This window comes from Camelus dromedarius, chromosome 8 (genome assembly GCF_036321535.1).
Source record: "Camelus dromedarius isolate mCamDro1 chromosome 8, mCamDro1.pat, whole genome shotgun sequence".
NCBI classification, from domain to species: domain Eukaryota; kingdom Metazoa; phylum Chordata; class Mammalia; order Artiodactyla; family Camelidae; genus Camelus; species Camelus dromedarius.
The window spans coordinates 48645998-48673774 of record NC_087443.1 but is presented as its reverse complement, the minus strand read 5'-3'; the positions used below and the strand labels follow the sequence as shown (position 1 = coordinate 48673774).

General features: G+C 35.2%; 1 protein-coding gene across 3 annotated transcripts in view; it reads right to left on the bottom strand.

Moving 5' to 3' along the window:
- The window catches only part of MINPP1 (multiple inositol-polyphosphate phosphatase 1), a 38963-nt gene extending 13605 nt beyond the window's left edge, over positions 1 to 25358 (bottom strand). The window contains exons 1-4 of one of the 3 annotated variants that reach the window (XM_031461333.2): positions 24689 to 25358; positions 21631 to 21828; positions 18181 to 18278; positions 9748 to 9881 (exon numbers count right to left, since the gene is read on the bottom strand). In XM_031461333.2, the coding sequence (XP_031317193.1) occupies positions 9748 to 9881; positions 18181 to 18278; positions 21631 to 21828; positions 24689 to 25325 (1067 nt within the window). In that variant the 5' untranslated portion in view covers positions 25326 to 25358. Of the gene's footprint in view, positions 1 to 9747; positions 9882 to 18180; positions 18279 to 21630; positions 21829 to 24652 lie in introns of all 3 variants that reach the window. The other 2 variants (XM_031461332.2, XM_031461334.2) reach the window with 2 other exon arrangements.
- Positions 25359 to 27777: the final 2419 nt, after the last annotated feature.

Here is a 27777-nt window from a genome sequence, read left to right as displayed (position 1 = left end):
AAACTATAAACAACCCAAACATTCACCATAAGGATATGGATAAACAAACTGTAGTGTATCCATATAATGGAACACTAAATAAACTAAATGAAATAAAATAAATAAAAAAGGAATGAATGACTGATACCCACAACGTAAATGAATCTCATAACCACTATGCTGAATGAAAAAAGTCAAACCAAAAAATGTACATACTATATAGTTTTATTATATAAAATTCTAGACAATACAAATTATAGCGACAGAGCAGGTCAGTAGTTTGCCTAGGAGTTGGGGTGGGAAGTGGATTAGAAAGAGTCACAAAGAAGTAAATCAGAGACAAATATCATATGATATCACTTATATGTGGAATCTAAAACAATGATACAAATGAACTTATTTACAAAACAGAAACAGACTCCTCCACATAGAAAACAAAATTTATGGTTACCAAACGGGAAAGGTGGGGGGATAAATTAGGAATTTGGGATTACCAGATACACACTACTATATATAAAATAGATGAACAACAAGGACCTATTGTATAGCATAGCACAGGGAACTATATTCAGTATCTTGTAATAACCTATATGGGAAAAGAATATATATATACACACACACACACACACATATATATATAAATGTGTGTGTGTGTGTATCTGGAAAAGAACATGTATGTGTGTGTGTGTGTGTGTGTGTGTGTGTGTATATATATATATAACTGATTCACTTTGCTGTATACCTGAAACACTGTAAATAAACTACCTCAATAAATTAAAAGTCACCAAGAAATTTTTGCATGTGATGGGTATTTTATTATCTTGATATGGTGATAGTTTCATGGGTGTATAAATATTTAAAAACTCAACAAATTGTATACTTTAAATATGTGTTGTTTATATCAATTATACTTCAATAAAGCTGTTTAAATAAAAACCAAAACAAGTATTAAGGGCTGATATGCTGAAGTTTGCGAAGGAAGTCTTTGATGACCAAACTCAAAGATTCCTCCTCCCATAAAGCCTTTACCAAACTCCAACAGCTCAAATTAATTCTCCTTCAGCATTTTTTTTACCTGTTTTAGTGCTGTTTTACAAATACCCTCCAAACTAGGACATGAGTTCCCTGAGACAATAATTTAAATGTATTCATCTTTGTATATACCCTCTACAGCCTCCATAATAAGCTGTACTGGAATGGAGTAGAAGTAAAACTAAAATCAGGGAAGCACTTAGGAAGCAGTTTCTAAAATCCAGGAAAGAGAAGATATTAGCCTGAATTGAGGTGGTAGCAGTGGGGATGAAGAAAAGTGGAAGGAACTGATACAAAACTGGAAGAAAAAAAAAAAAAAACAACATTATGGTGAGAAGACATAGAAGGTGCGAGAGACAGAGTCAAGAATGATGCATAGGTTTGTGGCCTGGATGCCTGGGAGGATAATGATGGCTTGACTAAAATAAGAGACTACAGGCCTGTGGATATTCCTTCAATACATCCTGAGCACTAACTGCATCCCAGACTTGTTCTACACACTGAGGACATAGCAGGGAAATAAAGTTTTAGACACCACAGACCTACAGTCTACTGAGTCAGAAAGTATCTTTCCAGAGGCATCCTGACATCTGAATCTGAATTCACAGCATAGCCAGGCAAGTTAAATGAGCTTGTACCTTATCAAGCCAGTATCAACAACCAGTGCTAAAGTCTCCTGGCACACCTAGTTAAACTCCATGGAACACTGACTGCAGAAAGTTAGCAAAAAGACAAGCGAGAACAGAGTCCAAGAACTTTAGAAGACAAAGCTCCCCTAGTTACTACAGGCTAAGTAATCACTTGGTGCCACTACATTTTTATCTCAATGCTGCCATCTTTATGTAAAAATATGGAACTACACAACCTTAAAAAGCCATACCCTATCCAACAGTGAAATCTGGCAATATCAAAGATTTGAGTCAACAAAAAGGTAGAAAAAAGGTTAATGAGAGTTATTTAATGACAGTAACATATATTTACAGCACTTAATTTTGGTATTTGAGAGTATTCCTGACAAAATGAAAGATCTCATGAGGCAAGAAATTACACTGTCCAGGATATAAACCTTACTTTGAAAAAGCAGTGACTTACTGAATTCCCCTAATTTAAAAAAATTAAAAATATACTAACAGAGATAATGGGGGATGGGAAAATAGAATAAAATCCAGATACATCTCATTTCTTCAGTAAATTCAACATGCTTTTCTAGTCACAGCTGTTTAAAAAGCAATAGCCGCTTAAATTTGCTTAAACAGTAAATTTACTGGTTTTGATTTTAATCCCATCACTGTAGTGATGGTTTAAGAAGAAAAATTAAAGTCAAGATCATAAGAGTCAAGGACCATGGATTTAGAGGACTGGTTATATATAACTAAAATGTTGACACTTGTCTATTAACATTATTTGCAATCTCTAATTTTTCCATGAAGTAAAATCATGCTATTAAAACTGTGTTGAAAAATATTCAGAAACACTGAAGAATATCTCTGATTTAACATTAATATAAAAAGCTAACAACAACAAAAACAGATAACAACCTGTGCACACAGTACCATCTCAATGTGGGGTGGAGGAGGGATGGAGAAAGCAAAAAGTAGCCAGGGAACTCTAGAATTAAGTGAAAGACATTTCCTCACATAATATTAATGACAAATACTGCTTTTGTATATACGAACACATATACAAATACACACACTTATTATAAACTCCAAACACAAAAAAGGTTTTTAAGAGTTATGAAGAAAAAAGATTAACATTTCAATAGAACAGATCAGAAAAAATACAAAGATAAAATATTAAACCTCTATTAAAACTTTATTATTATACCACACTGGTTTGTAACATTAATAGTGGAGGAGCTTGTATGTATGGGGAGGAAGTAGTATGTGGGAACTCTCTGTAATTTCTACCCAATTTTGCTGTGAACCTAAAACTACTCTAAAAAATAGTCTATTATTTGTTTTTATTATTATTATTATTAATAAAATCCTATTAGTCTCTCTTTGCTGAGCATCTGTTAGTTTCCTTCAGAAGTACCCTTAATTTTGGTGCTGCTCATAAAACTGGTCAGTGTCAATCTGATTTTTGGAAAGAAATTTGATAGAAGTCTCTACACTCATTTTCTTCCCTTAAACCTACTTAAAAAGATTTCACCTTGATTCTGCTAAATATTTTTAAACATCCCAAACAGCCTTTTAGTATAGAGAAAACCAGTCCCTGAAAAGCACCATTACTGCTGACTCTCCTTCCTCAGGAAAGAAGGCCGTGAGCAAAACCATTTCTTCTTACAGAGTCAAACTCTCCTTCCTTTAACATTTTATACTGTTTTACAATCTTACATAAAGTTATACCATAGCCCATGGCTTTTATATACATTTCTATTTTCTCTGGATTCTAAGAGTCGCAAGTGTAATGACTTTGTCTTACTCATCACTGTGTCCAGCTACTAAAACACTGCTTGACATGTATCACAGTAGGTGTTTAAAATATTGTTGAATGAGTCCTCTTTTCAATTCACAAATAAAGAAGTAATCCTCCAAAAAGTAAAAATTTTCTCCATTTTGCTGAAGAAAAGGAAATTCGTTTAAGAAATGAGCTCAAGGCCATGAAAATTTGAAGAGAATAAGTACTACAAAGTATTTGTTTCTAATATTTGAATACTCACAGCAGTTGGGGGAGGGAAGGTGTGTGAATATCTGACAAAGACGTTAAAGACATGTTTTGACCAGAGAACTCTCATATATGATAATAATACCTTATCTGTATATAGCACTATACTAAGTGCTTTAGACATTCTCTCATTTGATTATCATAACAACTGTGTGAGTCAGGAGAGGCAGTCCCCTTTTCTGGAAGTGAGTAATCTGTAGCATCAGTAGAACAGAACCAGAACTCAAATCAAATCCAAGCATCTGCCTACTACATCACACTGCCTCTGTATCACTGCATCTCATTCAAGAAGCCATGCATGAAAATTAATCTCATTAGCTTTTAAATATATAAAAATACAATCAGCAACTACTTAACATAAAGGAATACTCGATTTGTTGCATTTTTTCCCTCTATGTACTTCACTTGTGGATAAAATAAGCAAATATAAAAAAAAAACCCTAAAAATTGGAATTTCTTAAGATAAAACAAAACAAATTAAACCTCCTAGCAGGAGATGTGGATTACTATAAATGGGCCAACCTCAACTTGGAATGCTTCATCTTTACATTATATCCAGAAACCAGTGCACATCAGGGATTATTTACATAACTACAGTTTTAATATTCTTTAGCAATTCCTGATTGTCAAAGTTAATGACTCTCCTATAAATTCCATTCCTAGGCATATACCCAAGCAAAATAAAAACATGTCCACACAAAAATATGAATACAAATGTTCACAGTAGCATTACTCATAACAATCCCAAAGTGGATATACCCTAAATGTCCATAAACAAATGAATGGATAAACAAAATACAGTATAGTCAACATAACAGAACATAATTCAGCCATAAAAAAGAATAAATATTGACACATGCTATAACATGGATCAACCTTGAAAACACTATGCTAAGTCAAAGAAGCCAGTCACAAAGAACCACACATTGTATGATTCCACTTATGTGAAATATCCAAAAAGGCAAATCCATAGAGACAGAAAGTAGACTAGTGGCTGCCTAGTGCTGAGAGGGCAGGGGTAAATGGGGAGTGACTGCTAATGGGCATGTGTTTTTTTTTTTCCTTAATTGAAGTATAGTTGATTTACAATATTATATTAGTTTCAAGTATACATCAGTGAGTCATTTTTATACATTATACTCATTAAATGTTATTACAAAATAATGGCTATAATTCCCTGTGCTGTATAATATATACTAGTTGCTTATTTATTTTATACATAGTAGTTTGTATCTCTTAATCCCATACCCCTAATTTGCCCTTCCCCTCTTCCATTCCCCCACTGGTAACAGCTATTTTATTTTCTATATCCGCAAGTCTGTTTATGTTTTGCTATATATATTCGTTTCTTTAGATTCCACATATAAGTGATATATAATGCAATATTTATCTTTCTCTGTCCAATTTATTTTACTAAGCATAATACTCTCCAGGTCCATCCATGTTGCAAATTGCAAAATTTCGTTCTTTTTTTACAGCTGAGTAATATTCCATTGTGTATGTATGTATATATATATATATATATATATATATATATATATATATATATATGCCACATCTTCTTTATCAATTCATCTGTTGATGAATATCTGGGTTGCTTCTATGTCTTGGCTATTGTAAATAGTGCTGCTACGAACGCTGGGCTGGGGTGCACATACCTTTGCAAATTAGTGTTATCATTTTTCCCAGATACATACCCAGGAGTGGAATTGCTGGGTCATCTGGTAGTTCTATTTTTATTTTTGGGGGGGAATCCCCATACTGTTTTTCACAGTAGCTTTATTAATTTACATTCCCACCAACAGCATACAAGAGTTCACTTTTCTCTACATCCTCGCCTGGCAGGTGTGAAGTGCTATCTCGTTTTTATTTGCATTTCTCTAATAATTAGTGATGTCAAGCATCTTTTATGTACCTGTTAGCCATCTGCATGTCTTCTTTGGAGAGATGTCTATTGGAGTCTTCTGTTCATTTTTTGATTTTTTTTTTTGGTATTGAGTTGTAAAAGCTGTTTATAAATTCTGGATATTAACTTTGTTGGTCATTTCAGTTGCAAGTATTTCCTCCCATTTAGCAGGTTGTCTTTTCATTTTGTCAATGGTTTCCTTTTTGTGCAAAAGCTTTTAAATTTAATTAGGTCCCATTCATTTACTTTTGCTTTTATTTCTTTTGCTTTAGGAGACAGGTTCAGAAAAAACATTACTATGATTTATGTCAAAGCATGTTCTGTCTATGTTCTCTTCAAGGAGTTTTATGGTTTCAGGTCTTACATTTAGGTCTATAACCCATTTTGAGTTTATTTTTGTATATGATGTGAGGAAATGTTCTAATCTCACTTTTTTTTTCTAGGAGTTTTACATGTAGCTGTCCAGTTTTCCCAGCACCACTTCCTGAAGAGACTGTATTTTCTCCACTTACATTCTTGCCTCCTTTGTTGTAGATTAATTGACCACAGATGTGTGGGCTTATTTCTGGGCTCTCTATTCTGTTCCATTGATCTACATGTCTGTTTCTGTGCCAGTACCATGTTGTTTTGATTACTGTTTGCAATACTGTCTGAAGGTTGGGAGGGTTATGCCTCTTTTTCCTTAAGGTTGCTTTGACAATTCAGGGTCTTTTGTGGTTCCATACAAATTTTAGGATAATTTGTTCTAGTTCTGTGAAAAATGTCACAGGTATTTTGACAGAGATACTATTAAATCCATAGATTGCTTTGGGTAATACGGCTATTTCAATGATTAATTTTTCCAATCCAAGACCACAGGATATCTTTCCATTTCTTTGTACGGTCTTCAGTTTCCCTCATCAGTGTTTTATAGTTTTCATTGTATAGGTCTTTCACCTCCTTGGTTAAGTTTATTCCTAGGCATTTTATTCTTTTTGATGTGATTTTTAAATGGGGTTTCTTTTTATTTTCTCTTTCTAATAGTTCAATATTAGTGTACAGAAAAGCAACAGATTTCTGTATCCTTGTATCTTGTATTTTGCAACTTTACTGAATTCATGTATTACTTATACTAGTTTTTTGTGGACACTTTAGGGTGTTCTATATGTAGTATCATGTCTTCTGCAAATAGTATAGTTTTACTTCTTCCTCTCCAGTTTGGATGTCTTTTATTTCTTTTTCTTGTTTAACTGCTGAGGCTAGAACTTCCAATACTATGTTAAATAGAAGTGGCAAGAATGGCATTCCTGCCTTGTTCCTGAAATTAGAGGAAAGGCTTTCAGCCTTTCACCGCTAAGTATGATGTTAGCTGTGGATTTGTCATAAATGGCCTTTATTATGTTGAGAAATGTTCCCTCAGTACCAACTTTGATGAGAGTTTTTTTATCATGAATGGATGCTGAATTCTGTCAAATGCTTTTTCTGCACCTACTGAGATGATCATGTGATTTTTATCCTACCTTTTGTTAATGTGGTGTATAATGGAGTTTCTTTTTTTGGAGTAATGAAAACGTTCTAAAATTAAACAGGGATAATGGTTGCACAACTCTGTGAATATATTAAAAACCACTTAACTATACACTTTAAATGGGTGAACTACATGGTATATGAACTATTTCTCAAAACTGTTTTAAAAAATAACTGGTATGGGATTTTAATAGTGGGGAAGGCTATGCATATGTTGCTGGAGGAAGCATATGAGAAATCTCCTTACCTTCTGCTCAATTTCACTGTGAATCTAAAAGTACTCTAAAAAATAAAGGCTATTTAAACAAATCACTATACAAGACTGCAAAAGCCTGCATTATTAAAAAATTGATTATTTTCCAGTATATTTTATTAAGGCAGAGAAGTGAGCTAATAATTTGAAAACACATTTTTAACAATTACATGTTAAGCATTTTGTGGTCATCTTGTAAAAAACTCTAAGGAAGGATGCCATTTTTCTGAATTAATAAATTCTTTAAAAATTATTTCCACTTCTACAAAAAAAAAAAAGTATTTCATTCTTTTCTTTCTCCACCTTTTCCTTTTATTAGATACCAACAGTGTTTAAAAAGTTTTACTGAAGTATAATGTAACAATCAAAAAATTCACCTGTTTTAGTTGTTAAGTTAAACGAATGTCAGTAAATGTAACAGCTGTGTGTGCAATCTCCACAATCCAGTTTGGGAACACATCTATCACCCTAAAAATTTCCCTGGTACCCATTTGCAGTCAAATAAGCTTCTCAGTTTCTACAAAGAGACCTACTGGGGTTATGACAGGGATTACACTCAGCCTACAGATGATCAATCTGAGTCTTCTAATCCACAGAGACAGTATATCTTTGCATTTATTTGAGTCATTTTTAATTTCTCTCTGTAATGTTTTATAGTTTTCAGTGTACAGAAATACTTATTTTAAAATATCAATGATAAACTTCTTATTTAAACTTTAAATCTGGTATCAAATTATAACAGCAATTTTTCCAAAAGTTATTTAAGAATCTTTCAGACACATTTTTAAGTTTGCCATACCTCACATTCAAATGGGACAAACAATGAACAAACAGTAAACGTCTGTTATCTCATAAAGTCTAAGGATTTTAAACCATTCAGAAAACTAAGTAGGAAAAAAGTTAATGCCTATGTCAAAGAGGGAACTTGTCTTGACTATTCTGTCCCACAAAAGTGTTTGGTAGCAGAAACCAAATATAGATCTTCCTCCACTTAGAATGGGATTACATCTAAATAAGCCTATTATTAAACTCAAAATATCAGTAACTCAAAAACCTACCAAACACCATTGCTTAGCTTAGCCTACCTTAAACGTGCTCAGAATACTTACATTAGTCTACAGTTGGGCAAAATCATTTAACACAAAGCCTACTTTATAATAAAGTGTTGAACATCTCACATCATTTATTGAATACTGTACTGAAAGTGAAGAACAGAATAGATGTATAGGTACAGAATGGTTTTAAATGTATCAGTAGTTTTTTGCTGGTGATGGTGTGGCTGACTGGGAGCCACAGCTGACTGCTGCTGCCCATCATCATGAACGACTATCATACCACACACAGCGAGGCAAGGAAAAGATCAAAATTCAAGTACAATTCCTACTGAACGTGTATCACTTTTGCACCATCATAAGGTCAAAAAATTGTTAAGTCAAACTATCCTAAATCAGGGACCATCTGTACTCAATCTGGTTTTCTCCCCTAACTCCCATCAAACCCAAGAAAATCCCATAAACCAAAGTCATATCCACAAGTACACATAATTTCTCTTTCTTATCTATATGTATATAAAACTCAATACTGCAAACACAAATACACCATATTCAGCCTTTGTCTCAATCTTTACAGCGTAATTTTCATCTCCAGTTGTGAATGTATATGCTTCCATGGAAGTATATTTGTCAAATAAAATAGGGTTCAGATTCTATCAAAGGTTCAAATCAGGAAAAGGTTTTCTTTTTTTTTTTTTTTACTTTGAAATGTATGAATGTTAACAAAGGCTTTTTGATAAGAAACTCATTTAAAATAAAAACTTACAAAAAAATTCATACCAGAAACCATGTACAATCACACTATTTATAACAGCAAAACCCAGAAACTATCCAAATGTCCACTGACAAGAGGAGATGATATATATAATGGTATTTATTTACTGAAAATTGAGCATTACTGAAATTGTACTATAGTAAAATGAATGAACTACTGTATATGCAACAATGTGATGAATATTATAAACGTAATGTTGAAGAGGAAAAAAAGCAAGGCCCAGCATATCCCTCTAAGTAAAACTAATTATATTGTTAGGGCACACAAACATTCATAATAAAAACTATTTTATAGAGGCAAAGGAATAATACACACCAAATTCAGGATAGTAGTTACCGGGGATAGAGAGTAAAGCGGGCAAGGGAAGGCAGGAAAATGGAATCACTTGGGTTTTCCTTGGGTTGAATTGAGGGTTTATATGCTTTATAACATATGTCATCTAATTCTTTTGTAAATATAATCATTTTTTAAAAACACAAGCAAAACTATTTTTTTAGATCGCCCTTTATAAAGCATTTTTCAGAAGCTTAACTGGGCACTTAGAATATACACTAAAAAATTTTTAAGTTTTTACCTTTTTTTCTGTTCAATTGCTTTGTCCAAGTGCTGAAAGATATCCTGAAACAAGGTACAGCTGGATCGACTATTAATAGTATATCCATATCCTCTTTTCCAATACTGTTTCAGATCATTTAAATACTCTAAAACCTAAAGATAAAAATTTCAAAAATCATTACATTTTTATTCATGTAACAGATTCCCTCACTTAATAATGATTTGTTTTTCAGAAAAGGTTACATTGTTTAATCAGCATTCAGTACAAAGTATAGCAAAATCACAGAGTTTATAATTGCCATTTCAAGCATTTAAAGGTTGGACCCAAAGGTCCATGACACAGAGATTTATGTTGAGACACAAACTTGAATTGTGGGAATGTGCAGACTGGCATCCAAGAGCAAGTTCATAGCCCTCACAGCCAATAATCCAGCATCCATGACAGTTCAGGATAGTAGGCTGAAGACATATGCTCACTTCCTCTTTCTTCTAAAGTTATATTAAAATGATAGCAAAGATATATACAGAAAAAAGAAAAAAAGATACACATTGAAAAATATTCATCACAGCACAGAAAGATGCTAACAGTGGATCAAGAATTTTTGAGAACTTTAGGAAGACAGAAACCAAATAGAAAATGAGTTATTTTGGCTCACGTATCACTATGATAAAAACGGTAATAAAAGTAGACCAAAGATACGGAAAATTGGTACTGTTGGAAGGAATGTATATTAGTATTGACATTCTCAAGGGTAAATGGGCAAAATCCACAAAAATACACATCTCTAAGGCCCATTCAATTCTATTTCTTATAAAGTAATATTCACGAAGGAACACGAGAGAATGCACAAAAATGTCTTAGAATAGCACTGCTTATAGGAGCCAAAAAAATAAAAAGTTCCTGGAAATACCTAAATTTCTTTAGTAAGTTGATCATTAAATAAACTACGGTATACACATACTATGGAATACTGTGAAATTATTTGTAACATTCCCCATTATAGATCTACATGAACTGACATGGACAGACCTCCTACAAATATTGCTGAATGAGAAGAGCAGGGTAAGAATAAATACAGTAGTAAAATACCATTTATTACCAAAATACACACACACACACAACACTGTTTAAATTTCTAAGAATTATATAAATTGTAAATAAAGCATAGAAAAAGGTTGAAAAGTACACAACAAACTGACAGCAGTGATTAATTTCTGTGGAGAGGTAGGTGATTTGGTGAATTGGTGATTAAGGTAGCCTTTATCTGAATGCTAAACTTGTACTCAGGTAACATTTGAATCAAGATTAAAACTAGAGGACTAAAACCTGCAACCCAAAAGAGATACAAGACATGACTATACAACAGTTGTGAGCCATTTGTCCCAGAAGAGCACCTAGAGAAATTAAGTGCAAGCCAAAAGTTTAAAAGCAAGAGCAAGGGTAGGCCAGTGCCATACACCAAAAACAAAACTAAACATATATTAAAGAGGCAATTAAATCAAGAAGATAGCGAAAGGGAAAAAGTAAACATTAAAAAAAAGTTGAAAGGAATTAAAACAGAAAGAATTAGATAAAGTTCTGCCAAATCTATTGAAGAAATAAAACAAAAATAGTATCAAAAGTGAAAAAGGAGAGGCACTTTCAAACTGTGCACAGGGAAAGGGAGGTCAAGCAGAATCCAGCAGTCTTGCTGAGTTGAGGAATTAGAATTGAGTTTGGTAAGTGTGAAGTGGTTGGAATTAGCAGAACAGAGTATCAGAGAGAAGGAAGCTACACAGAAAGAGAACTCCAAAAATCCAGGGGCAGTCCCCGTGATTCTGTTGCTGAAGGTTGTGGGAATTGTAAGCTCAACGATTCCAGAGATATCGCAATGCTGGGAGAGATTCATGTTCCATGTAGCCTAAGTAAAGAGCACTTCCACAGACACCAAGACATCCAGGACTTCATTACAGTCCCCAATAGGGTCATACTTTAATGGCAAAGTCTTGTTTCTGAGTTTTGTCAAGTTCAGGCCTAGAGTATGAAACTCAGAAAGAAAGAAGTTTGAAAAGGATCAGACTGATCCACAATTAACTTAACTGCAAAATAAAACAAAATTTAACACTTAGAAGACAAAATCCAGGCATTCAACAGCATAACATTCACAATGTCCAGTATCTAGTAAGTACTTACTGGAAACACATAAAGAAACAAAAAATGTGACATAACTAGGAGAAAAATCAGTCAATAAAAGAATCTTTCTTAAGAAGGAAGGAAAGCAAGGATGAGTCAATATTAGAAAATGTACTAATGTAATTTACTATGTTAGAAGATTAAAGAAAAAAAAAAGCGAATTTTCCTAGATGCCAGAAATTTAGCACACAGTCCTGGTTTTAAAAATGATAAACAAATAGACGGTTTTAGAAAGCAAGAAACAGAAATTTCTTTACTCTGATAAGGATAACTACTAATGATTATGCCAAACATCATACTTTATGATGAAACAATGAAAGTGTTCTTAACTAGAAAATATAGACCTTCAGGCTTTAAGATAATTGAATAAAGATATATCTGATCTCTTCTCTCAGTAGGCACTCTAAAAAAAGAAGAATGAAAAGAGAAATGTAAAAGTTCTTTTCAAAGAAATTAAAAGACCTCTATACCCTCAGCCACCACCATAAATGAGGAAGGACTGCCAAATGCAGTGAAAATCAAACAAAACATCTTAGATAAAGCCAGCAGAAGACAGATCCTCAAAGCATGTGGTACATTTGCAGTAGTAAATCTGGTGGGAATGCAGTTTGGTGCAGCCACTGTGGAAAACAATATGGAGATTCCTCAAAAGACTAGGAATAGACTTACCATATGACCCAGGAATCCCACTCCTGGGCATATATCCAGAAGGAAGCCTACTTCAAAAAGACACCTGCACCCCAATGTTCATAGCAGCATTATTTACAATAGCCAAGACATGGAAACAGCCTAAATGTCCATCAATAGATGACTGGATAAAGAAGATGTGGTGTATTTATACAATGGAATACTACTCAGCCATAAAAACCGACAACATAACGCCATTTGCAGCAACATGGATGCTCCTGGAGAATGTCATTCTAAGTGAAGTAAGCCAGAAAGAGAAAGAAAAATACCATATGAGGTCACTCATATGTGGAATCTAAAAAAAAAAAAAAACAAAAACAAAGCATAAATACAAAAGAGAAATAGACTCACATAGAATATAAACTTGTGGTTGCCAAGGGGGCGGGGGGTGGGAAGAGATAGACTGGGATTTCAAAATTGTAGAATAGATAAACAAGATTATACTGTATAGCACAGGGAAATATACACAAGATCTTATGGTAGCTCACAGAGAAAAAAATGTGACAATGAATATATATATGTTCATGTATAACTGAAAAACTGTGCTCTACACTGGAATTTGACACAACATTGTAAAATGATTATAAATCAATAAAAAATGTTAAAAAAATAGATAAACAATAAGGACCTACTGTATAGCACAGGGAACTATATTTAAGTTCTTGGACTATGATGTAATGGAAAAGAGTCTGAAAATATATATATATATGTACATGTATAACTGAATCACTTTGCTGAACACATGAAACTAACATTGTAAATCAACCACACTTCAATAAAAAATAAGAATTAAAAGTTTTTTCAACTAGCAGAAAAAAACAAACAGACAAACAAAAACAAAGCACATGGTACACTTGCAGTAGTAAATCCAACAATCCTTTGCCTGAAACAATGAGAATGAAGTCTAAGGGGAACCTCCCCTGACACTATGCAACACCATTAGGAGGAAACAGACTTACATTCCATCTTTACAGGCAGCATTCTGCAAAGAATCTCAGAGAAGAGTAACTATAAATTGGAAGGAACACTACTTATCTCTGAATAGCTGCTCATCCCAGCTGGCTGCCTGAGGAGAAGTAAAAACTGAACTCTGCAAAGATGAGTAGTAATTTAAAAGGTGCCAACAATCAATATAAACATACAAATTAAAAACAAGACTGCTATACAGATAAAATAGTCAGCCAGAAAAAAACTTCACCCTAGAAATTCTGCTACAGAGCAGATGAAAACTATAATTAAATAAACATACTATTATGAATTCCAAAGACTTAAGAAAATAATCATTTGAAAAAAAGAGTCAAAAAAAAGAAAAAGATTTAGAAAGAAGCATAAAGACAGAAAGATAAGCTGAAATAGTTCCAAAAATAGTTCGGCATTATCTAGCAAATCTGAAGTTCTGCATATCCTGTGATCCACCAATTCTACTACAGACATAGACCTTCAGAAATGCCAATAAACACACACAAATGTTCATAATAGCACCGAACTGACAACAATCCAAATGTCTGCCAACAAGATAATGGATTAAAAAAAACGATAATTCATACAACAGAATACTATACAGCAACGAAAGTAAGTGATCTGTAGCTACAGGCAGCATCACAGATAAATCTTAAAAACATAATGTTGAACAAAAACTGGATGCATACTGGGTGATTCCATTATATAAAGTTCAAAAATATATAGTTAAACTGTTTCTTGGGAAAAAATAAGTTAGTAGACACTAAACTAACAAAGAAAACACAAATACACAAGTAAGTAATAATAATGGGGAAATAATCTCAGATACAGAAGGAAAATTTGTTTTTTAATTATGAGATAAACTTACAAAACTGCACAAATAAATCTGAAAATCTGGATGACATGGATGACTTTTACAAGAAAATATTAAATACCAAAACTGATTCCAGATGAGACAAAAAAAAAAAAATCTAGATATGTAGAAGATACATACAAAGTTGCAAAAAGCTATCCCACAGAAATGTACTTAGTTCATGTGTCATTTCTTTTGCAAAGATTCACCTGACTGTCATTAATCAACTTCCTCCTTTGTGTATCACTATATCTTATATATACTTCTATTATAGCCATCCTATTGTCTGGCATGGTTTATTTGTTATCTTTCACTCCTTGTTATGTTCTTTGAGGACAATGTCTATCTTATGTTAGTATCATCAGTTTCAAACAAGTGCCTGGCACAAAGCAGGCACTCAAACAATATTTGCTGAATGAAGACCAGCATTTCATAAGGTTTTGGATATCTAATAATCTCCAGAATTATCAATATTTCACAAATTTCTATTATTTTTTAATTTTAAAAACATTTTAATAAATAATTTCAAATACAAAAAATAGAGTACAGTAAAATAATGAACCCCTATGTATCCATCATCCAACTTCAACAATAATCAACATTTGGCCAATCCTGTTTAAGTTGTGCCCCTACCACCACCACTGGATTATTTTGAAGCAAATCCCAGACATCATTTTATTGCATCTACAAATACTTCAGTACATAAATCTATTCATAGTGAAAAGTCCTAAACAGAGATACATAAATTATTTTCTATCAAATAAGTGAAAAAAAACCCCACAGAAAACATCTAAATCAAAAGAAAATGGTGTATTTTTAAATGAAGAATCTAACTTATTTATTTATACTATAAAAAGGAAGTTTTTATTCAATTAATTCAACAAATATGTACTTCAAATTTTCAAATCATGGTCGTTTAAATGAGAAATTTTTTACTTACAAAGGAAAAAAGGTACTTATACAATGGACAAATCTGGTAGGCATCACTTTCATCATATGATCAAACATATAATCATCAATGATGTGACAAACTGACATCACTTCTTCTGATTAGATGCACTATAGATAGTATTCTTATAAAAAATGTTTAAACCACAATCTAACCTTAAGTAAAAAGTTAGACACAAAGACATTCTGCAAAAAAACTGGTTAGTTGCCTGCAAAACGCCAGTGTATAAAAGACAAAAGAAAGGCTGGAACACTCTTCCAGATTAAAGGAAACTAAAAAGACATGACAAGTAAATGCAATGAATGATTCTTGATTATATTCTGCATTTTCTAAATAATAGTTATAAATATAGGACTTTATTAAGACAAGTGTGAAAATGCAAATATTGACCATATATTGGACAATACTATACTATACATGCATATATAAAATTATATTTTACTATCGTTATGTAGAAGTGTGTTATTTAGATGCATGCCCAAGTATTTAAAGATGAAGTGTCTTGATGTATGAAGAAAAAAAAAAAGATTATATATATGTGGTAGACAAAATAAATGCCCCTCAAAGATTTCTACATCCTAATCCCTAGAACCTATGAATATTATCTTACATGACAAAAGGGAATCTGCACGTGTGATTAAGTTAAGGATCTTAAGATGGAAAATTATCCTAGACTATCTAGGTGGGCCCAATAATCACAAAGGATCCTTATAAAAAGCAGCCAAGAAGGACAGAGTAGGAGATATAGCCATGGAAGCCATAGTCGGAGTGATACAAGGAATGCAGGAGGCCTCCAGAGATTGGAAAAGGCAAGAAATAGATTTTCCTCTAGAACCTCCAGGAGGAACACAGGCCCCTGTTGATACTTTGACTTTAGCCCTGTAAGGTTCATTTGGACCTCTGACTGCCAGAACCATAAAGTAATAAATTTGTGTTATTTTAAATGACTAAGCCTGTAGTAATTTGATATAGCAGCAACAGGAAACTAATACATGGAAAGACAAGCAAATGTGGCAAAAAAGGGTAGCAACTGGTGAATACAGGAGAAGGACATGAATATTCATTCTATCATTCTTACAACTTCAGTCAGTTTGAAATTTTTCAAAATAAGTTGTGGGAAAAATCAAAGAGAAGTTCATAAGCAGTGAAGAGATAAGAGGGTAATCCGAAAAGGAAAAGAAAAAGGTAAGTAGCATAGAAGCTTAGTTACCTACTAGTTGCATCTTTTAACAGATATGGAAATAAAAGCAGAGTCGTCAATCTTTAAAAGTCAAGGACCACATGGATGTAGCTACTCAAAATAGGAAAAGGGTAGACAGCAGGTGGCCAGGTGAGCACATGCCAAATATTCCAACAACTACAGTAACTTGGGCAAATAGGTTGTTCTTCTGTTAAAAAGTAAATTTCCCTTCTGCCAACACCCATCAGTCATTTACACAATGCTGAAAATCACTTCAGTTCTGTGTATTCACTTTTTTCCCTAGAGCAATCTGGCTAAGGAGAAAAGGGGGGTGAGGTATTCTGACACACATAAATGGCGACCATAAGTCTCAGTTTATATCTTTAACTAGTATAATTATTAATGGTTCCCCTTTCACATTTAGAAGTATTCCAATTTAGAACATATATTTTATGGCCATCCTCAGCACAGAGCATTTTAGAGGGTAGGCCAGGAAGTTTCTGAAGTGATGAGCTGTGGACAGTTAGAGGAGATGAGAAGTGTACTGGATACTTGGGACAGAGAAAAAGTAGGAAGCAACCCAGGAGCAGAAAGAGGAAACACAATACACCTATTACTACTGGTGTCCGCATCCTAGAGCAGTCATCCATCGAGGGCCCTTTCTCCTTCTTCCAACTCACCCACTAAGCTCTACTCCCACACTGGCCCAATACCACGGAAAATTACCTTTAATCTGGTTATTGATCACTTAGGTCTTTGAGTAACAAAGTAGAGCACTTGTTTACCTTTAAAAGTAAATTAGCTCTCAGCTTAAAAGTCTGTTTCTAACTGGCAAATAGTACACTTATTTTCAAAATTTGAGGTTAAATTCTGAAGTTAATAATTGATTTTCATACAGCATACTGAAGGTTCCAAAGTTTCAGAAGTCCATATTCCTGAATGACCCATACATACAGATACATCCTACCAGAATCCTATCCACCAGAATTCTATCCAACACCACAATCCTCAATGCTTAAGAAAACAATTAATTAACCTTCCCCTACCCCATCTCTCTGGTGCTCAGCATCCCAGAAGTGACCAGAATTTGCCTCCCTTAAAGTCACTGGAAGTCTGTCTGTTCTTCTCTTTTTAGAGTCTAAGAGTCTACAAAGAAGCCACAAGAATGAAGAAGAAAAAAAGGGAATACAAAGTAGGCAGGCAGAAACTGTAGATGAATTACCGCCATTACTAGGTGGAACACAGAACTCAATTTATTAGGAAAACTGTCATGAAAGAATAGGTATTTAGAAAACCATTCATCCTCTCTGAACTTTGACTTCTGACAAAAAGAAGAATTTGGATTATATTAGCTTTATAATCCTTTCCAGAAGTAAAATTTTATGATGAGGTAAGTAGGTTTTTAACTGGGTAGACCTAGAAATCAAATCACCACGGAAGAATGTTTTCCAGAGTTTTATGAACCCAAACTATTTACACAAGTAGGTAGGTCCTACCTGAACAATTAATCTCTCTTTATGTTAGGAAAATTATGAGATAATCAAAGACAGGTAATGTTCCCTACTCTGCTTACTTTTTGAAAACCTGCTTTAAATAACAACAACAAAAATCACACAAAAAAAGCAAAGAAACTGCAAAAGTAATGCTTACCTTTGCATCGTCTATGTCAAAAACATCACACCAAGGAGATTTAACACCTTTAATTGCCAGGTCAAATGAACAGGTGAAAAAAGCTACCTGAATTAAATCTGGGGGAAAAAAAGGCAAAATTTGTGGGTTACTATTTTGTGCAATTTTCCAAAGGCTAAGTATCTCCAGAATGCCAAGGACTTACTACATAAACTGCAACTTGATTTTAATTTTAGAGGGTTGGAGGAGGGGAAATAAATCTATTAAAGGTTTTAGTCCCCAACTTGAAAATTAGCAATAACAAAGTACATTCCTTGAATAGTTCTCTTAACTACACAACAATTCATATTATAATTATTAAGAAGAAGCAAGTACAGAAAAGGATATAAAGGAGGAGAGAAGGCTGCAGAAGGTAGAGAAAAAAGGGCAGAGTAAGGAGGAAGGTGGAACAAAGGATGAAAAAGGAGAGAAACAAAGAAAGAAAAAAAAATCACACTATGAGACCTAACTGCCACTAATTATCCTGGGCAAGGCACTCTAAGTTCTCTGGCTCTCAATTTTCCCACCTGCACAATAAGGAGGTTAGACAAATCATTTGTCAAGGACGAGTTATGCCTCTGATCCATCCATTAGGACCATTCTGAGTTCTTGGTCAATCTTTCAGAAAGTCAAAAATATTTCAGATGAATTAGAATTTAAACATTAAAAAAAAAAAAAGTAAAATAAAGGAAGATATAGGAAAATATAATAATCTTGGGGTAAGGGAGAAATCTCAGGCAAAATAAAATACTCATAAACCATAATTAAAAGACAGATATGGGTATAGAAAAGATGTCAACTTCTGAACAATAAAAGGCACCATAAGTAAGACTTAAAAGATAAGCAACAAATAGGAAAAAAGTTAGCAACATAAAACAGGCAAAGGATTTATCCATTATCAAGCACTATTAAAGGATATAGAATTACTACACCCACAACATATAATGGGCACCTATGATCAGTAAGAAAAAACAAAAATAATTCAATAGAGAATGGTCAAGGTTATGAAGAGGCAATTCTCAGAAGGAAGGAAATAGCTAACAAACGTATGAATGGATATTCAACCTTACAGGTAACCAAAGAAATGCAAATTAAAGCTAAATCATTCATCAAATGGTCTAAAATCAGAATGACTAATAATATCCACTGTTGGATGAAATGGGGGAAATGAGCATTTTCATATATTGTTGATACAAATTGCTCTACACTTTCAGAGAACAACTTGGAAGTATATGTCAGAAAATATTCATGCTCCTTATTTATCTTATTAACTCTCAAGTGCAAAAAACCAGATTATAAGAATGTTCACTGTAGCATTACTTGAAAGAGGTATAGGGGTGGGGGTATAGTTCAGTGGTAGAGTGCATGCTTAGCATGCATGAAGTCCTAGGTTTGATTCCCAGTACCTCTATTTAAATAAATAAATAAATAACATATTAAAAAGAAAGAGGTAAAAACTAAGAAAAACCTCATTAGGAAAGTAATTTCCTATAAAAAGAATTTCGATTGTATTAGCTCCAGCTATTCTGACCAGTAAAATCTGACGATGGGTTAAATAAATTTTTAACTAGCATTAACCTAAAATGTAATTAGATATCCTATGATAAAAACTGAATTTAAAAGAATGAGACAGATATATTGCTAAGAAAGAACAAGTTACAGAAAATACATACAGCATCACCTCTCTAAGCAAACAAAAAAAAAGTAAGTAGCTAAAATATTTTTGAGCAGTTATTCTCTGACAAGTACAATGCTAATGCTTTGCATGAATTAATCTCATCTAATCCTTGTAATAATCCAATGAGGCAAGCACAAGTCATATATCTGCTTTACAGAGAAAGAAATTATGGCACAGAGATATTAAGGAACTTGCCAACGATCAGAGAGTTAGTCAATAGTATAACGAAGTTAAGGTTCAAATACAAGGTTTAACTAATAGGCTATAATAGGCTCCAAAAAAGTTGTTCTCAGTTACCCATCAGTAAAATACAAATAATCTTCAATTCAGAAACTAAAAATAGTTTTTAAAAAAAATCCTCAACAATCTTAAATGCCCACTAACAGAATAATGGCTAGATGCTGGTAGTTATATAATGGAATTCTGTACATAAGTTTAAAATGTAGGACTAGAAAAATACACATTAAATAAAAAATACAAAGTTGAATTAAATTCAAATTTTAGATAGATAACATAGTTTGATATCATTCCTAAAAGTTTAAAAATCTGCAAAACAATATCCCATTTAGGTATAGAAACATAAACATAAATATAAAAACTGGCATGGGATGACTTAGATGCTCAATTCATGATAGTGGTTACCTCTGAGAAAAAAAGGAAAGGACTGAGATCCTGGGGAGGGACCAAGAGCCCTCAATTTATTTAAAGCAACTAACTGAAGTATAATGCGAAAATTTGATAAAACTAAGCTGTGGATATACATATATTCATTATATTAGCCTTTATTATTATCTATATACTTGAATTACTTCCCAAATAAAATAATTTTTAAAGCTCTGCAGATGACCCAAATATAAAGCCAATTGAGGAAAGAGAAAAAACTCAATTTTGAATGCGAGTCTAGGCATCCTCACTTTTTTTGATCCTTATTAAGCATTCAGACTCCATGACTGACAGATTCTAGTCTTAATTTTTTCCCAGCATCTCCCACTTCTAGTCTTTGGAAATTTATTCACAATATAATGAAATCATACTCTGTATGTATATTTGTCAATATCTGCTGTGTGGATTATAAACTCCTAGAAAACAGGAAAAATCTTATTATTTTTTCTTAATTTCCAACTGCTAGGTGACCATGTGCCCTGCTTTCCTAGCATAATTACGAATAGTGTCTCCTTTCACCCTAAAAAGGGTCCCAGGTTGCATGATAAATTGCAGTCAACCCATCCACTACATATTTAATGACAGACATGACTGCTCATTGTCTCAGCACCTCTACGTGTAAAATTCTAAAACAAAAACGAAAACAAAAAAACTCATTACTTTTCTAAAACTTAACCCCTCTCAAAACATTAACATGTACTTCTCAACTGCTTCAAAAGCTAAAGAATTCATATGATTTTCCATTTGTATCACTTTATAAGGAGATAATTCAAAAAGATAATCTTTGTTTTATAAATAATGCCTAGAATTGAAGCTTTATATAATCCTGTCCTCAAAAAAAAAAAAAATTTCAGGATACAGCAAGATTCTTGTGTATTAATTTACATAAAACTCAAAGAAGAATCTGAACCTAAAAATAGTAAGCTTGAGATGTAGACTTTTCTTGACCTAGAACACATTATTTTCTTAATGTAAAATCAATTGTGGCCTTTAAAAAGGAGTAATTTATGCTTCCATATTTTTTCATTTTCAGAGTTCAGAAACCATTTAAACTATTTCAGAGTTCAAATGCAAGATAATAGGCACATTACCTGCACTTAAATTGTTGACTGGCACTTGTAAAGTAGCTGCAACTTTGTTTAAAATGTTCTGCATTTCTGGTCCAGTTTTGAAGGCTTCTACATGATAAAGAGCCGTAGCATTCTTTTCTACTTGAGTTAAAAACTTCTCACAATAATCAAAGAACCTCATTAGTTTATCATTAATTCTTGGAGGCCCACACTCCATGTCTGAAAGAGAAAAAAATATTGAGTGTGTATATATGTATGTGTGTATATATATCCACTGACATGAACGACAATTTCAAATTATTGAAAATTCTGTTTCAAGTGTGAAAGGGAACACTAAAAACCTATTTATTCATTGGTATGTCTGAAATAAGTACACACTGCTCAAAAGACATAAGGCAAAACTATTCCCCATCTATAATGACTGTTAATTCACGAGAGGATATGCTAAAAAAGACCGAAGAAACAGAGAATATCAAAAATAAAATGTTATAGCAATACTACACTATGAAATAAAGGTAACTGAAATAAATGTTTTCCTAAAGAAAAGAAAAATAACTAGACGTGAAAGTCATAAAAAGTGCAAAATGTATTGTAAATTACTGTTCCCGTCAGGCACAGAAAATTTGAGAAAGCAAACTAAAAATTAGCAAAATTTCTAATTACAGGGTAATTAATAGAAATCTGTTTGACTACTCTAAGTCAAAGTCTAAGTAGAGTATTTTATTTCTCAACTTTCCCAACCCTGTGTTAATTTAAAAAAGGCTGTTTTGGATAAAAAACTACTGACAACAGCACAAAATACATTAACGTTTCAAGTCTTCTGTATTTCATTGTGCTAGATGCTTCTGACTCGGTTTATTTTCTAACTAGAGCTCTCATATAACTTTCTATTTAGAATATTATATGTTACATTATTTCCCCAATTCAGCAACAAATATGTACTAGAAAAGCATTCATAATCAAGCTTCAACTATTGAAGTGCCTTTTAAGTTTTCTGGGAGTCATATTTAAAATACACAGATTTCAACCATCATTCCTCCAATAATTTACCATGAAAATAGTATACTATTTCTGAATATAAAATGAGAAAATTAAATCTAGTTATACCTTTGTGCTTTGGATGTGTGTGTGTGTGTGTACCCATTTCAAGAGATCCTGAAATGAATAATTCTGCCCACTTTAATTGGCAACTGGATTACAATTTTTAAGAAAACATCTTGACCAGGAAAATATGTAATCTTTGTCATCTTTTTCTGTGGCCTCAAAATAGGATTTCCTAAGTGGATCTGGATAATTCATCCTTGTTATTATCTCATTACTGCTGTTTTTAAACAGAAACAAAGGCATTGTTCTGTTTCTGTAAAAATACAAAATCTAATTCAGTGGCTTCCCTCTAAAGCCCAGTTGTACACAACAGGCAAAACAATTGTCTGTAGATAATAATGAAGCAGCTAAGCAAAAGGTTTAATCTCTGAGACTGAAAATGGTGAGGGTGGCTTATCCTGAACTATTTTGATCCATGGCTTTGCACTTTGAGGCAAATGCCAATTCTCACAACGCCATCTAAGGGCAAAAATTCATTCATCCCAGGAGATCCAGCAGCCAGCCAGCCCCTCTTTGGTAACACTATATATATGTATATATACACATTACTATACTGAAATATGTTCTGCTTTCAACATTTAGTTAATTTAACAGATTTGTGGGGAATTTTCACTCATATTAATGGGAAAAGTCCAGCTATAATTAAAAAGCATGATTCAACATGTGACTAAACATAAGTCAGCCAACCGAGTTACCCACAGAGCAATAACATGACACAGAGTCAATAGAAGAAACCCTTGGAGATGGCTAAACTGCTTAAAAGAGGATGCTACTGGAGAAATGACAAACCAGTCTACTAATTTATTTTTCACTTGGGCCTTTTAAAGCTAAATGGTCTCACTTAACTCTGACCTTAAAATTGATCAAGAAAGTATTAACACTTGTTCGTCTCTCTGGCACAAAAATGTTGTGTTTTTATCCTTATCCTTAAGTTACAGGACAAATGGAAGCTACGTAGTGTAATGGTTAAGAGGCCAAGTTCTAAATCAGATTTCCTGGGTCCATACCTAGCTATTTTAGGCAAATTATTTAGTGTCTCTATCTCCTCATCTGTTAAAAAAAAAAAAGAGGGAAAATACTATCAACCTCAGAGAGCTGTTCTAAGGATTTAGTGAAATCAATGTTAGGCATGCCTAACACACAGTAGGCACTGAGTGCTTGCTATTATTATTATCTGTGACTATTAAAACATTTTCGGAGGAAAAAGCTTCATTCAGGGGGCAAACAGAAGACTTGGATTCTGGGCCTGCCCCTAGTCCTCAAACTAAGAAAGGACAATCAGCAAGGCATATTCCTGGGCTCAGCTTCTTCACCTGTGAAATAAAAGGGCCCCACTAGATGATCTCTAGATGATCTCTCAAATTTTGCGAAAGTATAAGGAATGGAATAAATCAGTAAAGCTTTGCTCATGACCATAGTCCACAGCTACAAGGAAAGTAACTCTACCAAAACACGGAAAAGGCAGAACAGTAAAGAAAGTCTGAGAAGCTTCCTAAAATAGGTTGTAGGTCTAGAACCAGTATCTGGAAAAGTTGTTCAGTGAAAACCAAAACCAAACCCAAAACCAAACCAAACTCAAAAGCCTGAGGAAAAAAGTCCGAGACTGTATAAAGAAAAAAGTGCGCCCAGCTGTGGAACTAGCTGCCAGACAGGGAGGAAAGGGAGGGGTTGGTGCTCAGAGGGGGCAATTCAACTTGGGAATGGGTGATCAGAACCTGACCTGCCTGTTTCCTTCGCTCCTGGATCCCCCAACCTCTACTACAGGGTCCTGCACGTAGAAGGTGCCAAATTCAAAGGTGATGAATGAGTGAATGAACGTCTATGTAAGAGGAGAGAGGAGATACCCAAGCCCTGAACATTCCAAGAGATGGGGGCCCGAGGGATGGGAACTGGGAAGAAAGGGAAGTGAGGAAAGGCTGGGGTCGGGGAAGTCGAGGACCTGGGTAGGCACTGGCCAGGCGGCCGGGGCGGTCACCTGCGACGTCGGGTGGCGGCACCCCCGGGTGGTAGTGCTGCCACAGGCCCTGCAGGAAGGCAGCGCCGCTGTCCACGCAGCGGTGCTTGGAGCTGGTGACTAGCTGCAGACGGCCGTAGTTCTCGCGGCTGAAGAGGGCCGGGAAAAGGGAGGCCAGGCGCAGCGCCAGCTGTCTCATGTCCTGCCGCCCCTTCTCCACTAGCTGCCCGTCCATCCAGTCCGCGTACCACAGCGGCCAATTGGCCAACGCGGCGCCCAGGCTGCGACCGCCCGCAGCGCGGGTTCCGTCATCCCCCGGCCTGCGGGCCTGCAGCAGCCCATGCAGCTGCCGCAGCTTGCGGATTTGTTTGGCCGTAGGGTAGCGGGTGCCGTGGCGGATGAGGGCGACCAGCTGCACGGGAGTGCAGGTCTCCTCCAGCAGCTCGGGATCCCGCCGCGGCGCCTCTGGGTTCGGCAGCAGCCCAGGGTTGGCATCCTCGTAGCGAGTCTTCGTGCCGAAGTAGGGGCTGAGCGCCGACACCACAGGGTCCTCCGGCTCCAGGAGGGAGCAGCGAGAGAGCGACGAGACCAGCGCCACAGCCAGGGCCGCGACGGGTGCTGCGGTAACCCTGAGGAGGCGGCCGTGGCCGCGGAGCATGGTGCGCTGCGGCCCGCGGAGGGCGACGTGCCGACTGGGTCGCCGACTTCCGGCTCCGGTGGGCAGGGGGCGGGCTCGGAGGCGCTTCCGGCCGGTGCCCCCAGCACTCGGGTCGTGAGGAGGCGGTAGCGCGCGGCCGAGCGCAGTGGATGTGGCGAGAAGCTGCGAGGAGCCCAGTGGACCTGTGGGGTCAGGTGAAGCTGGCAGAAATCCCTGAGGAGTTTCAGAGACTTGTGGTTTAGGTGGAGCCGGTGTCGCCTCGCCCCGAGCGTGGGCGAGTTTCCTTGTTGCGGGAGCCTCAGGAACTGACACAACGACTCCCGCGCTCTTTTAATCTCCTAGGTTGTGAATGGACTAAGCCTTAGCCTCCAAAGTTGCCGAACCAGGACACCTTTGAACAGCTGACTCTGTATCATCATCCTTACCCCATCCCACTCTGTTTTTCAAAATGTAGTTTGAATCAGTCGCATCAAATTCACCTGAGACGATGGTTGAAAATGCAGATCTTGAGCCCTGCCGCAGCATACCTTCTGAAGCCCACGGTTTGGGGCACTTTAGAGTTTGGAAATAAACCTTATACCACAGGGCGGAGAAGAATCAGGAAGAGGCTCAGTTCTCCAGGAAATTTAGTTTCTGAACCTTTGATAGTATCTTGACCCGGACTAGCAAAGCTGACATAAGCGAGACAGCGCCCCAAAGTACTGTGCTTGTTGACATCAAAGGCTTAGAGTAGAGACATAGCAATCGTGATAACCTGAGCACATTGAGTCATGGCCCAACACATTTTCTCCATTATTAAGTGTGAGCTAATCTGCTACTTGAAGCAAACATGCTCTGTATTTACCACCACACCGGGTTCAAGCTCTCCTCCCTCTTAATTACATACTCAAATCAGCAGCAAAGTTTTTCATAACATAAGTTATTGCTCAGAATTTTGGATCCCTGAAATCATAAATCTGACAATACCTTGGTTTCTCCACTTGAACTCCAATTTATGGGCCAGTTGGGAAAAGAATAAGCATTAAAGAAGTCATATGGTGATCCAAATTGAAGGACGTTTGGACCATGTTTTTTAAGTGTAGCTTTTCCTTCAAAGACATTATCGAATTGCTTGTGGCAAATCCATCTCCATCTTTATTCTTTTTCTCCGTAAAAGTGCTCCTCTGGTCCAGAGAAGTGTACATCTGTTTACCAGTGAAGAAAATGATACAAGGCCAAGAAGAGATTCCAACTTGAATGCTGCAAGTTTTAAGATGTTCTGTGGCAGGTAACCATCTTTAGGATATGTTCTTTTTTGATATGCCATTTTGTGGAATGTCAATGCCTGAATATTCATTGATGGTCAGTGATTCACTGAATAATCAGTCATATTTTCACAGAATTTTGCTCAAATTAATAGTTAATGAACACCTACCCTTTATGGACTTGCTCACCATATATTTTATATGCTGAGGTACTTGGTAGTATTGCTGAGTTCATTCAGCAAGCATTTATGTCAGATATATCTCACTATTTTATTTTATATATGTGGTTAATAATGATCACCTCTCATGCCCAATCTGAGTCCTCAGGAGCTACCAAGTCTTCCTAAAGGCATCACTCCTTCCTAGTGAAACAGTCTTTAGAGGCCCTCTCTAACTACATACAAAATCTAGCAAACATTCTTATGCACTAAATTTGCCCCTAGCCTGATTTCATTTTCATTTCTCTAATTATTCATCTGTTAATTTATGCTGTTTAAATACTTAATATAAAGCAACTCCAGTCACTCTGGTGTCAAGCCAAGGTGATAAATGATAAAATTAAGCAATGCATTAGTGGTTTGGGCTAGGGAAAAGCCAGATATAAAGAAGACAAAGTTCATAAGCGTTAAATCCAGACTGTAACTCAGCCACGCATTAACTGAGTGACTTTGAAAAGTTACCCAAGTTCCCTGAACCTTTTGTTTTCTTATCTGAAAGTTAGGAATTTAGAATACCTACATCACAGGACTGTTATGAGAATCAGAGATGATATAACCCCATATAATTATAGGCTGCTCTAAGTGATAATTTGTGTCATTAATAATGTTCAATGTCATTATTATTCCTGTACTGAGATACTTAGTTTTCTAACAACCATACATTATAAACTTTTATATTAAGTGAGTGACTTTCACAGACAAGGCATGCATCAAAGATTATTTTATAACTTTACTAATAATAAAAATCCACTCATCTCACTTAAAATAGGTCTCTCATTCTTAAAGCAGTGAGCACTTTTTTGAAAAGTTTTCATGCCAGGCCACTTCTTAATTCTCTGACCAGCCTATAAATTGGCTGCCCCTTGAAATGGCTGCCTGCCTTATCCAATCAGTTAGTACACAGAGGTTTGCATGACACAAAACATGGCTGCTCCTTTGCAAAGACCGTGGGGTGGATTGTCTTCCCTCATAAGAGGTTGTAGGCATGAT